The following is a 27,142-nucleotide window of genomic DNA, read 5'->3' as shown; positions in this document are numbered from 1 at the left end:
AAGAAAAGAAAAAAGAGAGAGTTCTCCAGAGGAGAAGCAAGAAATAGCCAGTGAGAGCAGAGGTGGGTGGGGAAAAAATTATCTTACAGAGTCTGGAGACTCTGTGGTTAAGAGCATTGGCTGCTTTTCCACAGGTCCAGGGTTCAATTTCCAATAACCATATGGCAGTTTACAACTTTCTGTAACTCCAATTCTAGAGGATCTGGCACCCCCACACAGACATACATGCAGGCAAAACACCAATCAAAATATTGAATCAATATTGATAAAATAAAAATAAATTAATTTTAAAATTCTTTTTACATATATTTTTATCTGTCTAACTGCCCTACCTACCTACCTACCTACCCACCTATTCATTTACGTGTGTGCATGAGCATGCCGTATCATGTATGTGGAGTCCAAAAAATTTGAGTCAGTTCTCTTCATCTACCAGGTGGGTCCCAGGAATTGAACTCAGGTCCTCAGGTTTGAGGACAAGCAGCTTTACTCACTGGCTCCCAAGACCCGCTGTGCATAATTGGAAGTCCCTTAATTCGCACATGGCTCAGGTATTCAAAGCCTGGGTAGTGACCAGGGAGGTTGCCTGGAGCTTTTCTGTGCTCCCCAGGGAACTAGATAGAATTAATACACTACAAAATTGATATATCATATTTGAAAGTACAATTCAGAGGACTTCTATGTTCACACAGTAGACTAACCATCACCACCTTATTCTAGAACACTTTCTCTCTCTCTCTCTCTGTTTCTTTCTCTCTCTCTCTCTCTCTCTCTCTCTCTCTCTCTCACACACACACACACACACACACACACACACACACACACAAAGAAACTAACCTACTTTCTATTTCTATGAATTTTCTGACTTTAGACCTGTTCTGCAGATGGCATCATATAATATATGGCCTTCTTGACCATCTTTCTTTCATCTCACAGGTTTTCAAAGATAATATACATTGTAACACATATCAGTACTTTATTTGTTTTCCTGGCTGCATAATATTCTACTATATGGATATACCACAGCCTTTTGGCTATTTTAGCAATGAGCACATGTATAGTCTTTGTGTAGTCATAGTTTTTTTTCCTCCAGGGTTTATTTGAGCAGGGGAACTTTGCCAGGCTGTCCTCTAAAGTTCCTGTATTATGTCACACCCCCACCAGCACTGCGGGAGGGTTCCTATGAACACACATCCTGCTGGCACTTGCTATTGTCTGTTTGACTACGGCCATTCTTGCAGGTAAGCAGCACTATCACGGTGGGGCTAAGGGACGCCCTTCCCGAACGGTGGACAGATGAGCACTTTTTATGGGTGTGAGATGTAAATCTTCTTTAAACAAGTGCTCTCTCGAATCCTTTGCTTGTTTTAGAAATTGGGCTGCTTTTCTCCTCTTTGTCTCCCCTTCCTCCTCCTTTCCCTCTTCCTCCCTTCTTCCTCTCACTATTTAGCCCGGGTTAGTCTGGACTCATGATCCTCCTGCCTCAGCTTCCCAAGTGTTGGGATTGGAGTATAGGCACCCATCACCACACCCCATCACCACACCCCATCACCACACCCCATCACCACACCCCATCAGCACACCCCGCTGGGGCTATCTGCCTTCTCATGGTTCAGTTGTGCCTGCCTCATCCTTTTCTGCCCTCCCATCCTGATGAACAGCAGACACATGGCAGGGGCCTCCTGCTCCCTCTTCTTCTTTCTTGAACTCCAGTCTGTCCTGTTTTCATCTGCCTATCCAGCCTGACCACAAACTCCCCCTCCCAGGACCCTGTCTTCCTGGGGAGACGAGCGGCACCCATCACAGTCTGAGCGTCTTGGCTCACCAAACTTCCATGCAATGTGACTCTCACACCCGCAGTGGGGACAAATATGACAATTGTCCCCACTCTCGGGTGAGACAGCTGGGTGGGGTGGGGTCTCTCAGGGAAAGCAGATCCTGAGGCCTCCCACAATGCCGGCCTAACTCCTCAATGCCTGGAGCGCCGAGGGCATCCCCTGAAGGGGTCCAGCTCCCACAGACAAGCGACTCACCTCCATCACCCGCTGCAGCATGGGCTGCAGCCACTCCACGTTCACCTCACAGTGGCTATCGAGAAAGGTGAGAACCGTGGCTCCCGCCACATCTGCCCCGCGAACCCGGGAGCGGATCAGTCCTGCGAGAGGAAAGGGAAGGGCTGAGCCAGTAGCCTACCAGTGTCCCCCCAAGTCCCAGGGCGCTCCCTGCTTCAGGGGCTGAGGTGCTGAGCTACAGTGGCTGGCCTCTTCTTCGTGCCTCCATTTCTCCCCCCGACCCCCGTCCTTGTCTCCCTCACCTTCATGGTCACCCAGGGTCATTCCCCGAGTGCCCTTGATGCTCTAGATACAGATGGGCAGTCAAGCTGAGTGAGTGGGGCTGGAGTTTGCTACTGACGGACCGGATGACAAAATCTATCCCCTTGAGACCCTTCGTGGTTTCCTCGGGCCACACAACCAGATGTGACCGGGAGAGAATCTTAACGTGAGTCTGTGTGCCAGCCCTTCACGCACTTTGAGTATGTTGTTTAACCTGTCTGAGCCTCCGTTTCCTTCCCTCCCTTCCTTCCTCCCTCTATCCCTCCTCCCCTCCCTCCCCCCCTCCCCTCCACCCCTCCTTCCTTCCCTCCCTCCTCCATCCCTCCTTCCTTGCCCCTTCTTCCTCTCTTTTCTTTCTTCCATCCTGGGGATCAAACACAGGTCTTGTACACGCTAGATAAGCATCCTTCCACTGAGCTACGTCGCCACCCCTAAGCCTCCGTTTCTTACCTATAAGATTAAAAACCACATAAGCCAGCCTGTCACAGCAGAACGAGAGCGCCTGGTACCTCAGAACCTACGCCTTAGGTTTTCCTCTCTCCTGTCTCCGTTTCCTGATGGCGTCCCTAACTGCTCACTAACTGACTTTGCTGTTGGCCCTTCTGCTGAGGGCTGGGACGCGGAGGTGGGGGGGGGCGCTGTCTGTCAGGATAGCAGAGGCCCAGCTGGTTCTGCCCTGGTCAGAGCAACCGCCCATGTCCTGTGAGCTGTGGGAAGGGAAGGGCCTCATGCTGAAACCGCTGGATAGAGGTCACTTTCTGGAGAGACTTCCCTGACCACACCTTTGCTCATCACTCTGCCTCTAACCAAGCAACTGCCCATCAGTCCAAAGGGCCTGAGTCCCACCTTTCTACTTAAAGGTACGGGGAAAGCATCTGCTGGTAAATTCTCATTCACTGTTGGCAAAACCCCAGGACAACTTATTCCCAAGTCTGACAGTCCCTATTTTAGTGGCTGGAGAGGCATTTCTCTTGAAGACTTCACTCACCAATATCCTTATGGCTCCTAGGCTTAAATGGCCTTTCTTATATAATACCTAGCACATATTTAGTTCTCTCACTCTGGCTCCCTGTTATCTGCCGTATCAATTCTAAGAGTGGTCTTCTGGCTTTTCAAGGTCTGCTTTCATTTCAACCCACCCGTCTACTGCCCCCGTTGACCAGGCCTGGGTTCTCACAGGAAGGAACAGTACAGAAAGGGACTAAAAGACTGGCCTTTGAAGATGTCTCCCAGGCCGGAACCCTGGCTCCTCTATTCACTACCTTTGGCAAATCACACCACCTCCGTGTTCTCCGTTCTCCGCAGGCAGAATGGGAACAATGGCTGTCACGGCTAAGTTGGAGACTGTCAGCCAAGCCGATGCCTGCCACAGTCCTCCAGCGAAGAAGGGCTGCGAGCACCATGTACCTGTCAGCTCCTGCCTTCGGCTGCGGCTGCTCGGCCTGCCATGTCCTCCCTGGCTCTCCGTCACCTGTCTCAGGAGGCGCCGGCTACTCCTCCCCACACTGAGGCCCGCTCCTCCAGAGATGTCCTTCCTGCTCATCCCGCTCCCTCTCCTCTATCTTCACACTTTTCACAGAGGCATAACCTGCCTGTGGTGAGGGTCATTCTGATCCCCTGGGCACAAACTAAACATTACTAGGACAGGAACCGCACTTGGGGCTTCTCGTGCCCCAAGCTGGACACTACACTGCGCTATCACAGATGGTCTGAAACACCCTCTGATTGATTGGTCATGCCTTTCTCCTTCCCTTTGTTTTTTTTCCGGAGCCCTCTACCACTAGCCTCTTGTTCATCCTTATAGCAACCTTAGAAGGCAGAAAAGTGCCAGCACTGCCCCATTTCTCAGAAGAGACAACCAAGGCAGCCAGACAGGCTTTAGGATAACACAGTGCCCAATGGGAGTGGGGGAGGTGAGAAGATCGCCATGACCCAGCTCCAGGGTAGGAACTCAGATCCAGCACTCACCTTCCCGCCTGTCATTTCGAAGGCACTTGACCTTGGGGATCCTAGTCAGAAGCAAGCAGTCTTCAGCTGAGGGCAAAGAGGGGGGTGGGTAAAACAAGCTCATTTAGATATGGGCATCAGATCACAGCTGAAGGGTAGCCCTGTCCCCACTCCTTGGCCAAGTGAGGAACACCAGGGCCTAGGAACCCAACTCTAGCCCAGCGGGCACCAGAGAGCACCTGCCATATTTAAAGGGACTCTTCTTCCTATGTAACTATAAAGGATGCTGTGGATATTGTTCCAAGGGTGTGTGTGTCTGTGGATATTGTTCCAGGGGTGTGTGTGTGTGTGTCTGTGTGTGTGTGTCTGTATCTGTGCAAGTGTGCTTGCCCGTGTGTGTAGGCATGGAGGCCAGAGGTCAACCTCGGATGTCTTCCTCTTTGTTCCTGACCTCTTGACCTTATTTTCTGAGACAGCTTCTCGCATTGCACGTGGAGCTCACAGTTTAGGAGACTGCCCGGCCAGTGAGGCACCCACCACCTACCTATCTCCCTCCTCTGAGCACCGGGTGGCAGATGCACACTCTGGCGCTTGGCTTTTTATACGTGGGTGCTGCATGTCTAAATTCAGGTTCTCATGCTGTTCGATCAAGCGCTTTATTTACTGAGGCCTCTCCTCAGCTCCCTCGTTTCAGTTTGTTTATTTGTTTGTTTGTTTTAATATCATATCACGAGTGTATCCTTAAACAGTGCCGTTCTTTCCCTTTGTTGGGGGCCAGGACGGGGAAGCGTCCTAGGAAAGACCAAAGACTCCCTTCTTGACAGAGAGGTCAGTGTGTGAGGACCAGGGTGGCCGCAGAGAGCTCACCTCAGCGTTTCGGGGAACGGATAGGGTGAGGCGTGGAGGGGCACACCACCGGGAGGTGAATACTTACGGTCGGAACTGAAGTCGTCCACCAGAATGATCTCCTGGATCAAGCTTGCAGGAGTGCGGTTCAGAACACTGGAGCGGCAGTGGGAACAGAACACTGGAGTCAGCCGTTCGCTCTTACACATCCCTGGAAGAGCCCCTCCCGCCATGGAGGCTCCCGCTGCCCCCCCCCTCGAGGTTGGGAGGGGTGTCTGTCTTTCTCGGGGAAAGGCTATCCAAGCCAAGAAGTGCCACTGGGCACCCCTCAGGAAGTGGGACAGGTGCAGGTTAAACTGGCCCACCGGCCCAAGCTTAGATGGGGGCAGCAGGGACATGTCTCTCTGATTCTGTAACAGGCACCTGCTGTGTTGATACCCACCTTTCTAAGGCCTCCTGTCCATCGCTGCCTCCCCCCACTCAAGAGACTGCTGCAGGTCTAACCCTCATTTGACCTTGGGTTTGCCTGCTGTGGCCTTTCCCGGGTCTCCCAGAACATTCACCAGGCCTAGCATCTCAGAAGGACAGGTCTCACCCTCCCTGTGCTCACTGGTGTCCGCCCCCCCACTGCCTGGACACCATCCCTAGCAACGAGGTCCTGTTTAGTTAGAAACTCCACGGGCCACCCGAGAGACCTCATGGGGCAGAGCCACGGAGATGACAGCCCGTGGGGGTGAGGGTCTCACCTCTTCACCGTGCGCAGGAGTGTGGAGCGAGCCTCGTTGTGGAAGGTGATGATGACACTGGTGGGTGGCAGGTCCGAAGAATAGGACAAGGAGGGGCAGCTGGGAAGAGACCGGGAGTCAGGGACGAGCTGTGGGGTTAGGCTTAGGCAGGTCCAGCTGCCTTCTCTGTATCCACTTTGCTGTGCCCTGGGACAGCTCTAAGGCCTACCTCCCACAATGAGGTGCTCCATCCCACATGGACCCAGCACCCACATGCAGCTTGGCTCAGGGTGGTCCAGGAAGGAAGCAGCAGATGGAGGGGTCGTCCCAAGTCTGGGGCGTTCCATGCCAAAGACCTAAAGCACCAGAGCACACACACGCACTGCCTCTTGGGGAGGGATGGGGTTTATGTATAGGCCCCAGGATACAGCGGGGAGCCAAAGAGCAATATGGCTAATGGGACAGGCCAGTGGTCCACGGTGGTGGAGGGGGAAAAACCACCCTCCTTTTGCCTTCTCACACCCTGGTGCTTTTTTCCTTCCTGTCTCCCAGCTCTGGTAGGATCTGGCCAGAAATTCCTCCCACTCTGCCTGCAGGGTGGGAGTAGAGAGACTTCCCTCCCTTCTCCTCCCTAGCACTAACCAGCTCTGCAAGGGCCCTCAGACTGCAGCAGCAGCAGCAGCAGCTAGCCCGCAGGATAGCAGCTTCCCAGAAGACACCAAGGGCAGTTCCTGACAATCAGCCCCCGCCTCAGCAGCCCTGGGCTCCCCCACCTTCAGTACCCTGTCTTTGGACCCCCCGACCCCCGGTCCTCAGGAAGGGGAATTTAAAATCCTCATTCTGTCAGCCTTCCTCCCTGAATGTATTCATTCCGGGCCCCACACCGCTGGAAGGCAGCCGCCTCCGCTGGTTTTCCTAAGCGATGTTCTTTATTACAACCGCTCCAGACAACCCCGGCAATGACTATTTTTTCATTACAGCGTTCACCCCGCTGACAGTTGCCCACAGTCTGAATTCCCAGGCCCATATTCTGCCCTGCAGAGGAGCCGGGTTAGACAGGCAGGGAGTCCCGCTAGGGTGAGACCTCAGGGAAAAATCCCAAGGAGCTTTCAAGTAGCTCTCCTTGAGGGGGCTGTGGGGGAGGGGTGCTCTCTGCCCCCAGAAGCCAAGCTGGCTGTCCAAGTGCCTGTTCCCAAAAGGGCAGGGGTCAGGGGGACTGACTTGCGCTTGACTAGCTGAAAAGGAACCTCCTCCTGGTGCCAAGCCTCGGAACACAGACCTGGGCCCCAGTTCTCTGCGCTTGTCCCCTAGCCATTAGATGTCTAAGGAGAGAGACTGGATAACAACGTCTTTCTCTCCTTGAAGGAGGCAAGCCTCCCACACTTTTCTGGAAGGCGGGCTTGAACTTCCCACGGCGGGTAGGGCTACCCAATTCCCAGGAGCCAGGAGTCATCCAAGAGGCTGTCCCATGCCTGTGTTTGTGGAGGTTTTCTCATGGTCCTAACAAGTCAGTCTCGCGTAGTTTGTTTCCCTTGACAAGAGCACCCTAGACAGAGGCCAGGAGCAGGAGCTAGCCTGCAGCAGAGTCCAGCAGAAGCTGTAGCCTGGGAAGGCAGGGTTTGCACCAGCACACTGGCTCTACCAGGCCAGCGCCTCCTTTGCTCCTTCTGCAGGAGTGTGCATGTGCACACACGCACACACCACGATCCACCTCAGCCCTCCGAGAGGGCCCAGCAGCAGCACATGGCACCTCATCAACCCACCACCACCCTGGATATGATCGCTCCAGCACCATTCAGTCTTTTAGCCATCAGAGAACAGTGACTGAGGAGGTCAAGGTGGGGTGCAGTAGGAAGGTGGGCAGAGATGGTCCAGGCCAAGCCCTCAGTTTACATATGAGGTCAAGGCATAGATTCCCCAAAGACCTGACGCCTAGGTTAGCCATGATGAGGGCTGTCCACCAAAGGCCTTGAAGAGCAGCACATGAACCTATCATTGCCTCAGAGGGGAGAGGGGAAGTTGCCCCCAGGCTGGTTGACAAAGGACTTACACACAGGAAAGAAGCCACAAATGTCTGCTCAGTACTTGAGAACTGAAGCAGGGAGTGAGTTGCAAGCTCAGGGCTAGCCTGGGGTACATACAGTGAGTTCCAGGCCAGCCTGTGCTACAGTGTAAAACCTTGTCTTGCACCCCCCCCCACCCCCCCACACACACACCAAGGAAAGGAAAAGGGGGAAAGAAGGACACAGGAACATCCCATGCTAACTGAGGGGTAGATGAGACCAGGCACGAGGGACCGGGTCTCTGCGGAAGGAAGAGGATGAAGGTGACGGCAGGAAGTGGGAAGAGGTGGAACACATACTCTAGACAGGATAACATGGGAAGAACTCAGGAAGAGGGCTGCTGCCTTGCCGGGGTCCAGTCCCACTGAGCTGGGGACTTGGGGGAAGTCTCACTGCCCCTGGTCTGGGATGTTGCCCACCTCCCACAGAAGACTAAGGAACAAGACCGGGCTGTATCTGCAGGAGCTGCTGGGGGAGGGCGGAGGCAAGGAGGAGATGGGGTAGTTGTGCACAGCCTTTCACTGCTAAAGGGGGCAGGGCTGAAGACGCCCTTCAGCTGTGCCGCTCGCCTCCTCGGACGTGCTTGAAGTTCCCTGGCAGGCTATCCTTGCTGGGATGCCTGACCGAGGGACTGAGGAGCTCATCTGGCTCCAACTGGGGGTTTCCTTGACCTTCCCGTTGAATCACAGAGGGCAAGAGAGTGCTAAGGGTGAGGTCGACTGAAAGTCTAAGTCACTAGATGGAGAATGAGGGTGTCTTCCATATTTGTAAAAAAAAACAAAAAAACAAAAAAAACCCCATGTGATTTGCATGTGTGCATGTTCACACACAGAGAAAGACATGAATAAAATAAATAAATGTAAAAAAAAAACCAATAGAGCATACACAAATAAAATAAAAAAAAAAAAACAAGCCAAACCACACTGGTCTTTGCTCAGCCCTTCCTTCCAGTGGATGTCCTACCTGTAATGGCGGGTGTCCCGGATGGGTCGGTCCGGGCTCAGCTTGTCACTCTCCAGCTGGTTGAAGGCATGCTGTCTGTATGGGTCCTCTCCAGGCTTCAGCTGCTTGGCTGACAGGTACGCCTTCTCATCAAAGCCTTTGGAGGGTGTTCCTGTCACCTGAGACAAAGCTCAGCATCAGAGAAGGCCCAGGCAGGAGGGTGCCACTGGTGGTGACTGGGGAAAGATACAGTGAGTCCACGCCAGGAGCGGGCCAGTGGGGCCCTCTCATCTCTACCCTGCCTCCCTTAGAGAACCGGTAAATTATAAATCTGGATCCAAACTAGCTGTTATTATTTTTTGGGGGGGCGGGGAGGGTGCACTTGCTACTGTGCGTGTATACACGTGTGTGGAGGCCAGAAGATGGTGCTGGGTACTTTTTGAGACACCGAATCTGAACTGATCCGGCCATACAGGTTGGCCAGTGAGCTTCAACTTGTTTCTGCCTCTCCTGCGCTGGGGTTACAGGTGTGTACCACTACATCCAGCTTCTTTATTCTTTTCTCTCTCTCTCTCTTTTTTTTTTTTTTAAAAAAAAGATTCATTTATTTATTTATAGTGTTCTGTCTACATGTGTCCTTGCAGGCCAGAAGAGGGCACCAGATCTCATTACAGGTGGTTGTGAGCCACTATGTGGTTGCTGGGAATTGAACTCAGGACCTCTGGAAGAGCAGTCAATGCTCTTAACCACTGAGCCATCTCTCCAGCCCTATTCTTTTCTCTTTCTTTCTTTTTTTTTAACTTAGGTTCTGGGGGTCTGATTTAAGGTCTTCAAGCTTTGTGTGGCAGGCATGCTATTAGCTGAACTATCTCCCTGGCACCCAAACCGGCCCTGGTTCTAAAGTCAATGCTCTCTGCTGGATGTGGAGAGGGTATTTCCCAGAGAAAACTCAGTCACCTGGGATGAGGTGTTTTAAGGAGACTAGAAACTAGAGAGGGTACTCTGCAGATGGACTGTCTCCTAAGAATGCACTTGAGGCTGGCCCTGGGTTGGGCACATATTAGGCTGCCTGTCGATAACAGCTAGGGCTTGGACAAGCTGCTGCAGAGAGTTCCCATTCACATCAAGCCATTACACACTAATGCCCCAAGCTGGCTGGACCAAATGTGTTAATACAGTGCTGGAATTCTCTGCCACGTCTGCTTGCTGCTTCAGTGGCCCCACGTCCGAGGCACTGGGCCCGCTGGTCTAAGTACTAGAGAGAGAGAGGGATCACTGATGGACCCGCCTCATACTCCTTAGCCACATCCGACTCTGTGCAGCCAGAGTCCCCAGGTACAGGGGACGACACATCAGAGATGAATGGATGGATACATGCATCCTGACATCTCATCATTGGAACCAAACTGTAGGCCAGATGTTTCCAGGAGGGCTAAGACACTCCCAACTGTGGCTGCATCCCAACTCTAAATCGGCCCAACCAACAGCCCTGGAGGGAGCAGAAAAGGGAGCAAGAATTGTCCACTCACAGATCCAAAGACTGAGGACTCTATTGCATGCCTCATTCTACCTTTTAAACAACTCTTTATTGACTCTTTGGGACTTTTACATCATGTACCCCAATCCTGTTCACCTCCCAGTCCCTCTGTATCCGCTCCTCACCCCTACAGCATGCCCCCCAATTAATTAAAAACAAAAAATACCAACAAACAAACAAAAAAAAAATCACCTTGCTCCGCCATCTTTCTAACACCTCTTCATTCATCCTAGGACCTAGAGCTGTGGTGTATCACGCAGTATAACCTTTTGGTCCAGTCAACCCCATCCACAAAATGGTCCTTGCAATGAGTCATTGGTCTGGCCTCTGGCACACCATCATCACTGGACCCTCGCTGAAACTCCTCTCAGATGTCCTGGTGTGGCCGTAGTCATGGAGATCCTGCCGATACCATGCGGCAGGACCAGTCCCTTCACGCACTCCAGCAGGTCATAGATGGGGTAGATGTTAGCGTGGGCCAACCCGAGGCCCAGGATATGAGTCTGGGTGGTGGCTGAGCTGGTTGGTCTGGGCCACGGGACTGTCCCCATTGGGCGAGGGGCAGAGCCAGCTCTCCTTCGCCCGTGGTGAGGGGTGGGGCCATCTCTCCAAACATGCCTCATTCTAGAAGGGTGGCCCCAGTACAGCAGCGGAACCCGTAGAAAGGGGGACTATTTTGTAGAGTGACAGTCAGGTGTTTCATCAGCGGATCAAGGTATCCATGTTCCCTTGACAGCTTGCCCTCAACCTCCCTGGAAGAAATGCTGAAAGACCTGGAAGGCCCCAGCTCCTAAGCGCTACCTCTCTGTGGCACTGCCACGCTCTCCAGTGGCCTCTTGTCCTAGGAGCCTGCTTGGGGAGCCTAGGGTTCCGAGGGCAGGTCCGGAGAGGGAAATCTTCTTTCCTCCAGGCCTTGTCCCAAGCTGGGTTCAGCTGCTTATGGTGTCCGCCCAGAGGTGGCACAGCTGTGGCCCTGACATTCTAATATTCTGAGTCAGCACCACGCCAGGAAATGAACAGAAGCAACAGGTACCCCCCCCCCCCCCCCCCGTGGGCTCAAAATCCATTTCAGCCAAGAGAGGAGGTAAAGAGGAAGCAGAGAGAGGGGGAAGGAGTGTTCCGGCTTGGGCCCCGAGTTTCTAGATCCCGCCTCAGCTCTGAGAGTGAGAATGGAAAAGCAGTGAGTGGCTTGTGTCCTTCCCACCTGGGACAAGGATGGTGCTGACGCTGGTCCCTCCTTCCCCCAGCTCTGCGTCAGGGGAGTGGAAAGAAGCTGCTAGCTCATGGCTGAGGAGCTAAAATTAAAGACAACCGCAGAGGAAGAGTTTTTCAGACTCCCAAAGGGAGTGTATATCACCTCATTATCCTGAAAGCTGCCTGGGGGGCAACAGCCACATTTATTTATTCAGGACTTTCAGCCACTCTGTGGGCTTAGGAAACCTCTGAGCCTGATCCCATGCTCACCTCCTGCTCATCCGACACTGACTGGGAGCCATGTGCCTACCTGCACCCCTCCTAAGGTGCAGGGCTCGGGATCACCTGGGCTTACGTTTATGAATGTCTGAATCTACCCATTCACTCACTCATTCACTTCTCCAGTCCCCAGAGCACCGCCGGGTACCAGAAGAGGGAAGGACACTTCTGAGATTGCTCCTTGTCAGCTGCCTTCCCATGTCTCACCCAAAGCCTTCCTCAGGCCTCAGAGAATGTTCTGGAAGAAAGCCCAGTTAGGCTAAAGCCCTCTAGACTAGAGGCCTCTCAAGTTAGTCTCAAAGCGTTCTTCAGAAATGTCTTCTCACACAACCCAGAGCTACTGTGTGGCCCGGTCCAACTCCGTATGGACCAGGGTCTGGGGTGAGACCCTCTTCCTGAGAGAGGGATTTGCAAAGAAGGAAGCCACAGAACACAGACCCGCTCCTCCCCAGAGGTCTCTGCCGTCCCAGCAGTCCCCCGGGATGTGGCTGGAACATCAGTTGTCCCTGAACCAACCAGGTGAAGGGAGACCGAGGAAGGTAGGATGTGCCTTGTGGCAACACCACGATCTCTGTAGGGCTTCACTTTCTTTATCCTCAGAGCACCCCCAGCTGCCATCCAGATACCACCCCAGCCTTTCGACCTCCGATGTCGAACTCCTAGTTCGGCAGCCCAGACCATTACTCATTTCCTTGTGGCCCTCCGACTCCTGCTTTGACCTCTGATCTTGAGACATTCAAGCCTTTTCAGGTTCTGTGCCTCTAAAATCGTGTCTCCATAAGTCCCCCCACTCTCTTCATACTCCACGCGCTTCTCTGTGCTCTCTGTAGCCGAGACAGGTGCTTCCACCTCGGTCTGCCAAGCTACAAATTCAGGGTCATCTTGGTGCCACCGCAATGCTCTGCAGTCTAATTTAGACCTCTGCCTTGGATTTCTCAGTGGTACCCTACGGCTGTACCACTGGCACGAATACACCGAGTACTGTGAGAGGCTGGGCATACAGAAGTAGAAATAGAGCTGTGAGGGTGGCCCGGTTGGTAACGGGCTCGCTTTGCAAGCACAAGGACCTGGGTTCAATTCACAGCGCCTGTGTAAAAAAACTGGGTGTGGCTGTGTGCCCTTGCAATCCCAGTGCTAAGGAGGTGGAGACTGGAGGATCCCTAGGGCTCACTGGACAGACACTCTAGCCTAATTGGAGAGCTCCAGACCAGGGGGAGACCCTGTCTCGAAGCACGTTGCGCTCCAGCATCCACACACACACATGTACATGCATTTGCACATGCACCTTGCCCACCAGTACCCAAATATACATATATAATCATTTTAAAAGGCTTTTGGCCAGCAAGATAGCTGAGAGGGTAAAGGAACTTGTCTCCAAGCCCGACAATCTGAGTTCGATCCCTGGAACAGGTAAAGACGGAAGCAGAGAACAAACTCCACAGAGTTGCTCTCTAACCTCCACATGTGTGCTGGGGCATGCACACCCCCCCCCCCAGCAACTAATTCAAAAAGAGAATGAGCAAAAGGAAAGAAACACAGAGCAGGGCAGCCCCCCGAGAGGCACCTAGTAGCCATCTGGTTCTTTTCTTGTTCACCTCATGATAGGCATGGCTAAGGAGGGTCATGAAGAAGAAACCCCTACTCCAAGGCAAGGATTTATAGCAGAGCGGCTGGTGAGATGGCCACAGAACCTGGCCGCACAGCAGGCCAGCTGGGCAGTGACCATGCTATTTCCTGCCTCTTCCCTCCTACAGGGGAACTGCAGTGACTATCCACGCTTCTATCCCCCTGACTTCTCAAGCACAGCAGGGCGGAGGGGAAATGCATCTTTTGGTCCTTGGCTACAAGGCCATCGGGAGCTATCACCCTACGAGCCTGAAACTGCAGGTCCTGGGCATGGAGCCGTTTCCAGAGCAGGTGAGGGCGCTGTGCCATGTGTGGAATTCTTAGGTCAGCCTGGGCACCTATCACGGGACACTGACATTTGTGTTCTTCTACTAAAGGGAGGTGCTAATGGATGGGGAGGGCCTCATGAGGCCCCAGATGGCAGTTACTGAGGGAGAGAGGACTGTTCTTCTTTGAGGGTGCAGCCATAGGTTACCCATGTTCCAGTGGACAGCCCCACAAACGTGCGCAGTGCTAATTGGACTCTGTGAATTATTTGTTTAACGAGGACATAAAGTTGGGAGGGGGTGTTTTGGAGAGCAGGGGGGAGGTGAGTAGGGGGTAAGATCAAAATATATTAAATACATATATGAAATTGTCAAAAATAAATAAACAATGCTATTTTTTAAGTGCTGCTCATTGCCAGGTGGTGGTGGCGGCGGCGGCGGCGGCGGCGGCGGCGGCGGCAGCAGCAGCAGCAGCAGCAGCAGCAGCAGCAGCGGCGCACGCCTTTAGTCCCAGCACTCAGGAGGCAGAGACAGGCCAATCTCTGAGTTCGAGGCCAGCCTGGTCCACATAGCAAGTTCCAGGACAGCCAGGGCTACACAGAGAAACCCTGTTTTGGGGCAGGGGGCGGGGGGGGGGAAGTGCTGCTCATCTGTGAGTTCTCTTACATCTGGCATATAGTAGGTACTCAGCAGGTGCTCACTGAAAAAAAGGAATGGATGAATAACTGAATGAAAAATAAATATTTAAATACTGTCCTTGCTCTCAAACTGATATAATCTCCCCAGCATCCACATGGCAGCTTATGACCCTCTGTAACTTCAGTTCTGGGGGATCCGACGCCCTCTTCCAGCCTCCATGGGCACCAGACACCTACAGCATCCATGCAGGCAAAACACTCGTACATGGAAAATAAGAATTTCTTTTAAATTAGTATAATCAACCAGGAAAGAAACTAGCAAACGAATGTGATCCTTGGATACTACAGAGCCCCAAGGGGCAGGGTCCTGTCTCTCCCTGGACTCAGTCTCTCCTGCTGCTCCCACAGGCTTTGCTTCAGCAGCAGCAGGGGCTCTCCTCCCAGTCTGCAGGTCTTGTTCCTCGGCCCCCCCTCCACCCCTCCCTGAGCCGCCTCTATCCACCCCGTATAAAAGCCCAAGGCCACTCCATCCTACCTTTTCCCTACCTCACTCACCACCACGGGGAATTCTGTATGTATTTTATATTTTAATCTTCTTGGCCACTTCCTGCTATAAGAGTACAAGTTTCACCAAAGCAGGGCTTGCCTGTTTTGTTTAGTGCTGGAACCTAAAGTCCACAGTGGTGTGTAGTAGGTAGCCATTCCAGCTTTGATCTGGAAGTTCCAACCCCCATTGAGGCTTCGGTAACTGTCACGCCTACAAGGCAGGGCCAAGAGAGGGCCCTGAAGACCCGAGATCTGGATGCGCTGGCTCTCTTGGTTCCTGGACCCTGGACGCTGGAGGTAGACTGAGTAGAGTTCTCCAGAGAACACCGCTGGACTGCGCCACACCTTTCCCAGACCCTGTTACCTATCCCTTCACTTGTAAATTACCCTACAAAATAAACCTCTCTTTTAACTACGTGGAGTGGCCTTAATTTCACCAATAGTGGTGCCTGGGTGATCATAGGCGCTTTAAAACAACGGCTAAAGAACACGTGAGTAAGGAATGATAAGTCCATCTCTCCAGCCCCTCACCCCACATTTGGACAAACACCACACTTTGGACAAGCAGGTAACAGGGTAGCTCTGACTGCTTTATGTCTTTCTTCCCCATTTTCCCAGCCAGGCTGTCACTTCCTTTCCCTGTCCCAACACCCCAAATATTCACACAGGAGTAAGCACAGGACTTTGGGTTAGGCCAATCGTATTACTTCACGCCTAGGTACATCAGTAGATTAATGGGTTCAAGATTGGTCGTTTGACTCAATCTAGACCAAACAGAACCTTCCTTGAGACTTTTCTACATGATGAGCTCTCTAGCATATTCCTTCTCTCCCCCTCCCACACCCTCTCCAGTTAGTTTGAATTGGCTGTCCTGTTCTAGTAACCGAAAGTTCATCGACAGCAGCCCTTCAGTCCTTTTGATGAACAGAAAAACAATCTCTAAAAGGAAAAAAACAAAAACAAAAAACCCGAAGCCCAGCAAACGAGCCACTGATGTCTACGACACAGCGTGCAGCTGTCCATCCTGAGACATCAGGCTGGTCTCGGTCTTTGGGCCAGTGGCTGTGGTCCAGGGCTCGGTGGGGCATTCCCACCATTCCCTAGAAGGCAGGGCCGTGTTCAGCTTCCAAGATGGAGCTTCCATATGGACCACCCTAGAAGCCCTTTTGTGTTGCCATGGTAAGGCATGAAGGCCGAGTGAGGGGCTGATGGGCTTCTCATTGCCCTCCAGCCCCGGGCAGAGGGTTCCTGGCTGGAGTGTAAGCAACCACCCCTTTCTTCAGTCTTTGTCCTTTTATGGAATGCCAAACCCGGCCCTTGCTCGCTCGGTAAGGTCAATCATGTGAAACTGCTTAAGTTGAAATAGTAGCTGTGCTGGAGAGAGAGAGAGAGGATCCCTCATCTTGGAGAGCCTTCGCCTCCATCCATCACTTTGATTAAACTTTGAGACTTGCCTCCCTCGCCTCCGTCTTTTTCCATCAAAATTTGCTTATTGCTTCCTGCTGCTAAAATTAGGACACACACGGCAATGGGCTGGGGGGAGGTTAAAATAAGAAGGAACTATTTTCCATGTCACTTTCATCAAGAGCAGTTCAGGCCTCCACCCGAGCCTGGCAAACCTTCCCTTCAAACATGCACAGACCTCCACATCTTCAATGTAAACAACTTCAACCCCCTTTAAACAACTGCTGCCCAATTTCCTTTAACTACCAGTAAAACAGGCACCTGCTGGGTTTCCCTTTCACTACATTTCAATGAAACTACATATTAAAAGGCGGTGGCCCTGTTTTATGGATGGCTCCTGACTTTCCTGCTATAAACTAAAACCACCTGGTGAACAAAATGTGATTCCTGCTCTCTCTCTCTCTCTCTCTCTCTCTGGCCCCGAGAGACAAATCCCATCTGATGCTCTGACCCCTGAAGAAAGACTGCCATTCATTACCAGAATTGGTAAGCACATCATTCAACAACTCCGCTGCTCAAGGTCTGGGACGGGGTCCCCCAGGGCTCCCCTGACATCTGCCACTACTCTCATCCAACAGAGATGCTGTGCTGGTGGCACAGGACCTGGAGCTGGGGACCCGGGAGCTGGCCCAGACTGGTCCCATCTTCTACTGTGCCTTGCCTCGGAAGCTGTCAATACAGTGGCGGCCAAGCTGGCCTCCCAGTATCCGACTGCCTTGGCACGGCACAACAGCTCCAGCTGCTCTGTGACCTTGGGGACGGACTTACCTCATCTGGAAAATGGGAATTCTGGGGATTACAGGAAATGACTATACGATGCATTTAGCGCGGGGCCTGTGATAATAATTACTACTGTTATTAAATTACGTCACCTGCCATTTTTACCAGTGGTCCCGAACCTCAGCTTTACCACGGAAGCACCCAGGAAGATTTAAAAGGCCCGATGCCCAGGCTGTACTGCAGACCACTCCAGTCAGTCGCTGGAGCCGGGACACAAGCCTCCCGACTCTGAAGCCATTCACTCTAGTGTGCGTGCCCCACAGCACCTTAGCTGTGGCTTTCCATGGACAGCTAACGATGACGAGGGACTGTCGTAAGCTGGTGGGACCCCGGGATCTTATCACTGTGGAGGACGTAGGGGCTACCTCCTTATGGCCGCCCTCACCACGTCTCAGCAAAGCTTGACTTCGGGTTTCCAGTTCTTGGCCTCTGTTTGTATTGACCTGGAACTTCACCACCCACAGAGCCCCCAGCAACCAAGCTTGAGCCTAGTTACTATGGAGACTTACCACTGTACAACAGGTCCACTTCCCTGGAGAGGGGAGACTCAAGATCACTTACCTATCATGGCTCCCCTGACGCCATTTCTTAGCCTGCGTTTCCTATTACTCTTCCAGGGTGCTGCTGACCACAGCTTTATGGGATGTGTGCTCTCACTTAAGAAGAGTTCTAGTGCATTCCGATGGTTCTAGCCATCCAAGACAGCCAAGGGAGGCCCTCTGTACATTCCTTCAAGCACCTGAGCCAAACGGGCTTCTCTGGGCAAGGCTGGAACACGAAGTTACGGCATCAAAACCTTGCCTTACCCTCTCAGCCACAGATGCTGCAGCCCAGGGGGTGAGGGCCACAGGACCTCTTCCACGGTGAGGGAGACACACTGCGGGCCTACTGTGAACCCCAAGCTCTGCTAGGTGCTTATTTCCATTCCCAAATGCTCCTGTACAACACGCTCTCTTCTCGTCCACACTTTATAGGGGGCAAGGACTGGAGAGGCACATCAGCACGGCCCGGTCACAACACACCAACTCAATGACAGGACTGGGGCTGGAGGGATGCCCACCCGTCCGCAGAGCCTCACAGAAAGCCTCTCTGTGCCTTCGGGCCATTCCTGGACTCAGAGGAGCCTGGGGACCCCCTTCTCATGTTGAGGCTCTCAGCTCGGAGGCAGGCCCCCTCCCTGGCTGCCTTCCTCCTTGGCTCATGATCAGGGTATCAGACTGCGGCTCACCCAGGGACATGCCCAATGCTGTCACTCTTGGCCTGCACATGGGCTTGGAAGCACTTCTTTGCTTATGGTTCAAAAGAACATGAGATTAAAAAAAAAAAAAGAAAAGGGGAAAAAACGCAAGAGTTTGTGTTACTTAAACCAAAATAGCCCATAGCCAGACTTTTCTGGATCATTCTGGGCCCTTCCGACTCTTTCCAGCCAGGGACACCCTCAGAATCCTGATAATCCTCAGCTGCAGACAAACTTAAGAAATGACAAAGGCAATTCCCGCTTGGGGTCTGATCTGTCCCACTGTGTCACCCTCCTCCAAACAAGCTGGCCACGCAGTGCGGCTAAGAAAGAGGGAGGCTATGGGAGAAGCTGCTGAGGTGAACCAACCTCCAGGCCCCCAGTCTCCACATAAGCTCTTCCAGGCAGATGATGCAGCCTCTCTTCAGCTTTAGTCACAAGAGCAAAGTGTCAAGGTCTACACAGTATCCTCTCCCTCCAGGTGTGGCACAGTCTGAAGCCACTGAACTTGGACCTGCCAGACATCCACTAAAAAAAGAAAAGCACTAACAGGCCACACAGCACATACGGTGTGAGCCCGGCAATAGAGGTGGCAGTCCCCTGCCCCACCGACTGAGGACCAAGTCAGCTGAGACAGGATCGAATTCAACCAACTCGAACTTAGCAGCAGCCCCGATCAGCTGCCGATTGTCTCAGCTTATAACACTTCTCAGAACAAAGACAACTCGGGGCTGGGGAGATGGCTCAGTGGATAAAGTACATGCCATGCAAGCATGGGGATCCCAGTTCAGACCCCCAGAACCAGTACTACCTGTAATGCAAGCACTTGGAGTCAGAGACAGGGGACCCCAGGGCAGACTGATTAATTAGACTGGCCAGAATCCACGTGCTCAGGTTCAACAACAGACCTCACCTCAGTAAATAAAGCAGAAAGGGATCGAGGTAGGCATCTAGCATCAATGTCAGGTCTCTACGTGCGCATACATGTGCCCACACACAGGAGAACACACATACACATAGGAACGCACAGCACACGTACATACAAGTGCAAAGAGAAAGAAAGGAGAGAAGAGAAAACCAAGAGAGAGACATCGGACTAGTGGCTGATTGGTACCTTACTGGCATGCATTGTGGGTCAAGCAAGACGTGGACTTCTGTGGTCCATGACTAACAATTGAGCTATTAGATTTTATATATGTGTGTGTGTGTGTGTGTGTGTGTATTACATACACACATATAATGGAACATAAAGACAGACTTTTTGAATCAGATGTAGCATTAAGAAAAGGTGAGGGGCCGGGCAGTGGTGGCGCACGCCTTTAACCCCAGCACTAGGGAGGCAGAGGCAGGTGGGTCTCTGTGAGTTCGAGGCCAGCCTGGGCTACAGAGTGAGATCCAGGCCAGCCAAGGCTACAGAGAGAAACCCAGGAAAAAAAAGAAAAGAAAAAAGGAGAGAGAGAGAGAGAGAGAGAGAGAGAGAGAGAGAGAGAGAGAGAGAGAGAGAGGATGTAGCCTGCCTCTGGTGGGTCTGCCATGGTTTGAATGTTGGACCTGTATCCATCCCCATGGTGCTGATATTAAGAAGCGCAGCCTACGAGGAGGGGATGTGGCCCCATGAACGGACTATGGCTCTGGTAATAGAGACTTCAGAGAGAACTCACCCCTTTTTGTCTTTCCACTGTCCACCACGTGAGGACAGAGCATCACCTGTGCGGCAACAATGTGCCATCCTGGGAGCAAGAGAGGGTAGCCCTGGCGAGACACTGAGCCTTGCTCTTTGCCGCCTGCCTTCAGAACACAGAGAGGTGAACTTCTCTTTGTTTCTAGGCTACCTGGTCTGCGGGGTTCTTCTACAGCAGCCCGGGTGGACTAAACCAGGTCTGCTGCTAGCCTTGTCCCCCCAGGAGGAGCATGGACTGGCCCATCACAACCCCCTGTCCGGCCCGCAGCCCAGCATTTTATCTAAGAACAAATGAGACGTGAAATCTGGAAACAGGAATGAAATGAATATTTGTTCTTTACAGACAGAAGAGCCTTTTTATTTCTTTTGGGAAACACCACAGTGTGGTTTTATTCAACAAAATAAATAAATAAATAAAAGTTTTAAATGTTCTGTGTGGTGATATTGTGCCCCCCAATATATTGTGCACCCTAATAAACTTATCTGGGGTCAGAAAACAGAACAGCCACTAGACAGACATAGAGGCTAGAAAATGGTGGGGCACACACCTTTAATCCTAGCCTTCTGGAGGCAGAGATCCATCCGGATCTCTGTGAGGTCAAAGCCACACTGGAAACAGCCAGGCGTGGTAACAAGAGCCTTTAATCCCAGGAAGTGATGGCAGAAAGCAGAAAGGTATATAAGGCATGAGGACAAGAAACTAGAGCTGGTTAAGCTTTTAGGCTTTTAGCAGCAGTTCAGCTGAGATCCATTCGGATGAGGAAAAAAGATCGGCTAAGAAGTTGGCGAGGTTGGGTTGGGGATTTAGCTCAGTGGTAGAGCACTTGCCTAGCAAGCACAAGGCCCTGGGTTCAGTCCTCAGCTCTGGAAGAAAAAAAAGAAAGAAAGAAAGAAAACAAAGAAACAAAAAACCCAAAAAAACAAAACCAAAAACAACAACAACAAAAAAAAACTGTTGCCGGGCAGTGGTGGTACATGCCTTTAATCCCAGCACTCAGGAGGCAGAGGCAGGTGGATCTCTGTGAGTTCGAGGCCAGCCTGGGCTACCAAGTGAGTTCCAGGAAAAGGCGCAAAGCTACACAGGGAAACCCTGTCTCGAAAAACCAAAAAATAAATAAATAAATAAATAAATAAATAAATAAATAAATAAATAAATAAATAAATATAAATAAAAAAGAAGTTGGTGAGGTGAAGTTGGATGTGGCTTGTTCTGTTTCTCTGATCTTTCAGTATTCACCCCAATATCTGGCCCTGAGTTTGTTTTTATCAATAGACCTTTAAATATTCGTGCTACAGTTCTGGTCACAGAATGTCACCGATACACACACAAGGTGTGGATGGACATACAGCCTTCACCGCAGCCACACGTACGCACTTCTCATGCGGTGTCCTTTCTGGATATCTACCCTGTATTTTCTGTGACCTGAAGGGGCAGACACAGTTTACTCTTGAAAGACTCAGGGATGAAAAGACATAAATCCTCCTTGACATAGTAAACAAACCCGGGGCAATCCTGAGCCAGCGGCAGCTGTGTTGAGGGAAGGAAGGGCGTTTCAGCCCTTCTCTCAGAGTTAAATATGAGAGAAGTATCGGGAAGTTTGGGGAAAAAAAAGATGAGCAAATGAACTCGTCAAATATTAAAGACATTAGGAAACCATGGGCTTTACACAGCAGGATTTCCTGGTCTGACCCAAGCGGACCAACTGAAGACACGGGCAGGTCAGAAACAGCCGCCAGAACCGTGCTGGGAGGGGCTTGGCCAAAGTTAGAGGGGAGGGCCAGGAGCCGACCCCATTACGACACATTGTATCCACACAGGAAAATTTCAAAGAGTGAACTAAAAAATATATTTAAAAATTAAAAAATAAAGTTTTTCCCACCAATGACAGTCAATGTTGGAGAGGATGTGGAGCAAAGGGAACACTCCTCCTCTGTTGGTGGGAATGTAAACTTGTACAACCACTGTGGAAATCAGTATGGCGGTTTCTCAGAAAATTAGGAATCGAACTACCTCAAGACCCAGCCATCCCACTCTTGGGCATCTACCCAAGGAATGTTGATTCATACCATAAAGATACATGCTCAGCTATGTTCATAGCAGCACTATTTGTAATAGCCAGAACCTGGAAACAACCTAGATGCCCATCAACGGAAGAATGGATGAAAAAAATGTGGTACATATACACAATGGAGTACTACTCAGCATAGAAAAACAATGAAAGCATGAAATTTGCAGGCAAATGGATGGAACTAGAAAAAATCATCCTGAGTGAGGTAACCCAAACCCAGAAAGACAGTTATGGTATGTACTCACTCATTGGTGGATTCTAGATATAAAATAAAGAACAATCAGACCACAACCCATAGAACCATAGAGGCTATATATATATAGCATGGAGGTCCCTAGGACGACTGTGGCATATAATAAATTTCAGTTTTACTCAATTATTGAAAAAAAAATAGCCAAATGAATGGAAACACATGAACTATGAACCAAAGGCTGAGGGGCTCCCAGCTGGATCAGGCCCTCTGAATAGGTGAGACAGTTGATTGGCTTGATCAGTTTGGGAGGCATCTAGGCAGTGGGACCAAGTCCTGTGCTCATTGCATGAGTTGGCTGTCTGAAACCTGGAACTTATGCAGGGACACTTGGCTTAGTCTGGGAGGAAGGGACTGGACCTGCCTGGACTGAATCTACCAAGTTGATCACAGTCCTCGGGGAGGACTTGTCCTGGAGGAGGTGGGAATGGAGGGTAGGCTGGGGGTAAGGGGAGGGCGTGGGAGGGGGGAGAATAGGGGAACCCATGGCTGATATGTAGAACTGAATGGTATTGTAAAATAAAAAATATATATCAAAAAAAAATAAATAAAGTTTTTCCTTCATTAATTCACACACACACACACACACACACACACACACACACACACACACACACAAAAGGAAGGAAAGAAGAAAAGCCATTGGTGAGCTGACGGGATCTAGGGCTGCCCCTTCACACCCCACTCGAGTGACGGCTATTCCGTGGTCAGTGCTGGGAAACTGCCTTAGACAGTGCAGAACTCGAAAAAGCTGAGCTCACTTCTTAAAGGACTGCCAGGAGGCTCACAAATTTATAATTGAAAAAGAAATACAAAATATAAAGAAAAAAAAAACCTTTTTTTTCCCTCTCCAATCTTGGCCATAAAGACCAAATACTATGGGGGAAAAAAAAGACACTAGATAAAAGATTTAATATTTTTAATAAAACAAAAATGTCTCAAAGTCAAATACAAACCACCCTGTGAAACAACAGTAGCCAAATGATCAAAGGAAAACGGACTAAGTTTCTTTTCTAAAGATTTATTCTTGGCTGGGTAGTGGTGGTGGTGGCGGCGGCAGCGGCAGCGGCAGCGGAAGCGCACGCCTTTAATCCCAGCACTCGGGAGGCAGAGCCAGGCGGATCTCTGTGAGTTCGAGGCCAGCCTGGTCTACAGAGCAAGATCCAGGACAGGCACCAAAACTACACAGAGAAACCCTGTCTTGGGGGGGAGGGGAAACAAAAGATTTATTCTTAATTATGTGGGGAGGGGTGTGGGGGGAAGAGTATGGGAACAAGGGCCAACCTGGAGCTGAGACACAGGAGGCTGAAAGCTGCTGGATGTGAGGGATGGGAACCCAATTGAGGTCCCTGCAAGAGCAGTTTCTGCTCTTAACCTCTAAACAGCTCTCTAGTCCAAGACTAATTTCTTTAGTATATAAAGAGTTCTTATCAATCAATGAGAAAGGACCAAAACTCCAAAAGATGAAATAGAGGCAGGAAGATCAGAGTTCAAGATCATCCTCAGCTACTTAGCAAGTTTGAGGCCAGCCCGGGCTACATGAGACCCTGCCTCAGAAGTAAAACAAAACATACAATTCAAAAGAAACAGACGTAAAGGATATGAAAGAGTTAGAAAAATGAATTTAAATAGCTAATTATAAGTGAAAAGAAGTTCAAACTCATTGATTATTAAAGAAGTGCAAGGTAAAACCAGATATAATTTCTTGCTAATTCATCTGAGGAAGTTCAAGGGTAATTATCAACACTCGGGATCTTGACAGCCCGGAGAAACATGAGTGCTCCTACGTTGGTGGATTATTAATTGGTATGACTGTGATTAAAAAGCTGTTTGGCAACCTTAGCATTTTAAAATTTTTGACTAAAAGAAATTCCATTTTTAGGTAAAAACACACCTGCTTTCCCACGAGACAGTCCCAGGTTACACCTGTGCTCTCAGAGGCCCCCCCAAATTTGCATTTGCTTTGCTTTAGGGGATCAATTATCGCATCACTTAACATCTCCAGGCTTTAAGTCTGCAAATTAAACTGACGAGCGTATGAAATGTACTAGTTCAGCAACCGTAAGAGCTAAGAATGCTAAATGAGCAATAGGAGGCATGGGGTGGGAGTCTATAGCATGGTTCATTTCATAGAAAGAGTTCAGAAGTACATGTATTTGCAGAGACCCCCCCAGTCTGCCTGGAAAGCGAGGGACAGACTGCTATGTGCATTGCCTCTGCAGACAGTACAGGATTAGGGAATAAACTCAAGAGTTGCACCTGCTCCTTTATACGATGGCTTCATGCAAATACATAGACATTCCTTATTCTTCTTCTCCTCCTCCACCTCTTCTTCTTTCGATTTTTGAGACAGCGTTTCCCTGTGCAGCCCTGACTGTCCTGGAACTGGCTCTGTAGACAAAGCTGGCCTCGAACTCGCAGAGATCTGTCTGCCTCTACCTCCCAAGTGCTGGGACTAAAGGTATTTGCCACCACCACCCAGCCCCTCTCCTTCTCTTAATGCTCCATCTGATTAAAAACATTTATTCCTTGGGGGCTGGAGAGATGGCTCAGAGGTTAAGAGCACTGACTATTCTTCCAGAGGTCCTGAGTTCAATTCCCAGTTCAATTCCCAGCAACTACATGGTGGCTCACAACCATCTGTAATGAGATCTGGTGTCCACTTCTGTAAACATAATAAATAAATAAATCTAAATAAATAAATAAATAAAAACATTTATTCCTTTACAATTATTTTTAATGAATCTTAGGCTGGGTATGGTGGGATATGCCTTAATCCTATTACTTAAAGAGGCAAAGGATATATATTTAAACCCAGCTTTGGCTCCACAGCCCATCTCAAAACAGAATCCTTAGCTCCATTTCTTTCTTGTTTATGTGTGAGCCCGTGCATGTCATATGCAGCGGTAGAGGAGAGAGGCAACTTCTCAGGAGTCATGTCTCCTTTCAGCACACTGGTCCTGGAGATCCAACTCAGGCCATCAGGCCCACAGCAGGCACCTTTACCCGCTGATCCAATCTCACCAGCTCCCCCCCCCCCTTTAGCTCTTCCCTACCTAAGACACATTCGATATCTCTATTCTGGGAGGGAGTTTAGGGGATGAATAAACCGATGTGCTGTGGGCCACACCTCCTCAGCTGCTACACCTATGGACAAGGGTGCCTCTCAGAGCAGCTGCTCCAGATGTCCTAGATCAGAGGAGAAGCAGGGCAGAGGTGGGAGGAGGAGGAAGAGGGAGAAGAGAAGCAACTCATGGTGACCGGACCTCAGTGAGGGTGGGCGTGGGATTGCAGGTGGATTCTCTGGTTAGTGACTTCTAAAGTTTAACTGGGACAAAGGGAGGCTATCAAGGGTCTGCATGCCACGTCCACTGTGGCCACGTCTATCCACACTCGCAAAGCTGCAGCATCAACCTGTGTTCACCCACGGATGGAGAAAACGTGGCATGTGTATGCAATGGGATGCTGTTCGTTTTTCACGAAGGAGGAAATTCTGTCACTTGCAGCAACCTGGAGGGAAGTGGTGGGGAACAATCTGCTGGGAGTGGGGAACAAGGAGATGATACGCAAAAGGTACAAAGCTTCATGGGAAAGAAAGAAGTCTGATTTTATTTTATTTTATTTTATTTTTTAATTTTAGCTACCCTATAGCAAGGTAGATAAAGCTAAGAGCCGAGTACTGTTGTATGGAGGGTGAACCTCCAGTGTCCCCATCATGTCAAATCTTGGGTATGATAGGTGGATTAATAGCTTGATTTGGCTATGGTATTAAAAAAATCATAGTGAAAGCCGGGCAGTGGTGGTAATATACACCTTTAATCCCAGCACTTGGGAGGCAGAGGCAGGCAGATCTCTGTGAGTTTGAGGCTGGCCTGGTCTAAGAGTGAGTTCCAGGACAGCCAGGGCTACACTGAGAAACCCTGTCTCGAAAACTAAAACCAAAACCAAACAAATCATAGCGAGTATGTGCTTAGGCAAGTGTGGGGAGTAGTTAAACCACCCGGGACTCCACTCGACTCTGCACATACCCCACTCCAAACAACAAAGCTAGCAACAGGTTGGCAGCCTAGGACCCCCTCCCTGCACCAGGCTGCTCATATGCTTACTTTAAATAATGAATAAGCTATTCCCCTTGGCCAATCATTGATAACACCCTGTTATGAGCTATGAGCAATGGGCCTATCTGGCCTAGTCCAGTCTTGGGTTCCTGTGCAATAAGGCAAACTGTCCTCTGAATGAGTCCCCTCTTTACCATCTCATGCCTACAACTAGTTGGGTGAGCATATGATTAAAATAGGATGCACCAAATCAAAACAACTCTGAGTTACCACCTCACACCTGTCAGAATGGCTACGATCAAAAACACCAATGACAGTCAATGTTGGAGAGGATGCAGAGCAAAGGGAACACTCCTCCACTGTTGGTGGGAGTGCAAGCTTGTACAACCACTGTGGAAATCAGTATGGTGGTTTCTCAGAAAATTGGGAATCGATCTACCTCAAGACCCAGCCATACCACTCTTGGGCAGATATCCAAAGAATGCTCAATTATACCACAAAGATACATGCTCAAATATGCTCGTAGCAGCACTATTTGTAATAGTCAGAACCTGGAAACAATCTAGATGCCCATCAACTGAAGAATGGATTAATGTGGTACACATTCACAATGGAGTACTACTCAGCAGAGAAAAACAATGACAGCACGAAATTTTCAGGC

At 50.5% G+C, this 27,142-nt stretch overlaps 1 protein-coding gene and 1 long non-coding RNA gene across 2 annotated transcripts in view; one reads left to right on the top strand and one right to left on the bottom strand.

Annotated features, from left to right (window-relative positions):
- The window catches only part of Galnt16 (polypeptide N-acetylgalactosaminyltransferase 16), a 90,326-nt gene that overhangs the window by 24,288 nt on the left and 38,896 nt on the right, over window positions 1-27,142 (bottom strand). The window contains exons 2-6 of the mRNA XM_028876136.2: window positions 8,878-9,035; window positions 5,873-5,971; window positions 5,215-5,282; window positions 4,302-4,367; window positions 2,034-2,155 (exon numbers count right to left, since the gene is read on the bottom strand). Of these exons, the coding sequence (XP_028731969.1) occupies window positions 2,034-2,155; window positions 4,302-4,367; window positions 5,215-5,282; window positions 5,873-5,971; window positions 8,878-9,035 (513 nt within the window). The remainder of the gene's footprint in view (window positions 1-2,033; window positions 2,156-4,301; window positions 4,368-5,214; window positions 5,283-5,872; window positions 5,972-8,877; window positions 9,036-27,142) is intronic.
- LOC114697786 lies at window positions 1,263-4,635 on the top strand. The gene is made up of 3 exons (XR_005092769.1): window positions 1,263-2,100; window positions 2,331-2,499; window positions 3,639-4,635. It is a non-coding gene; the product is annotated as an uncharacterized LOC114697786 (long non-coding RNA).

The sequence above is a fragment of the Peromyscus leucopus genome, chromosome 14 (genome assembly GCF_004664715.2).
Source record: "Peromyscus leucopus breed LL Stock chromosome 14, UCI_PerLeu_2.1, whole genome shotgun sequence".
NCBI lineage: Eukaryota > Metazoa > Chordata > Mammalia > Rodentia > Cricetidae > Peromyscus > Peromyscus leucopus.
Note: the sequence above shows the minus strand (reverse complement) of the source record. Positions and strands in the feature narration are given on the sequence as shown.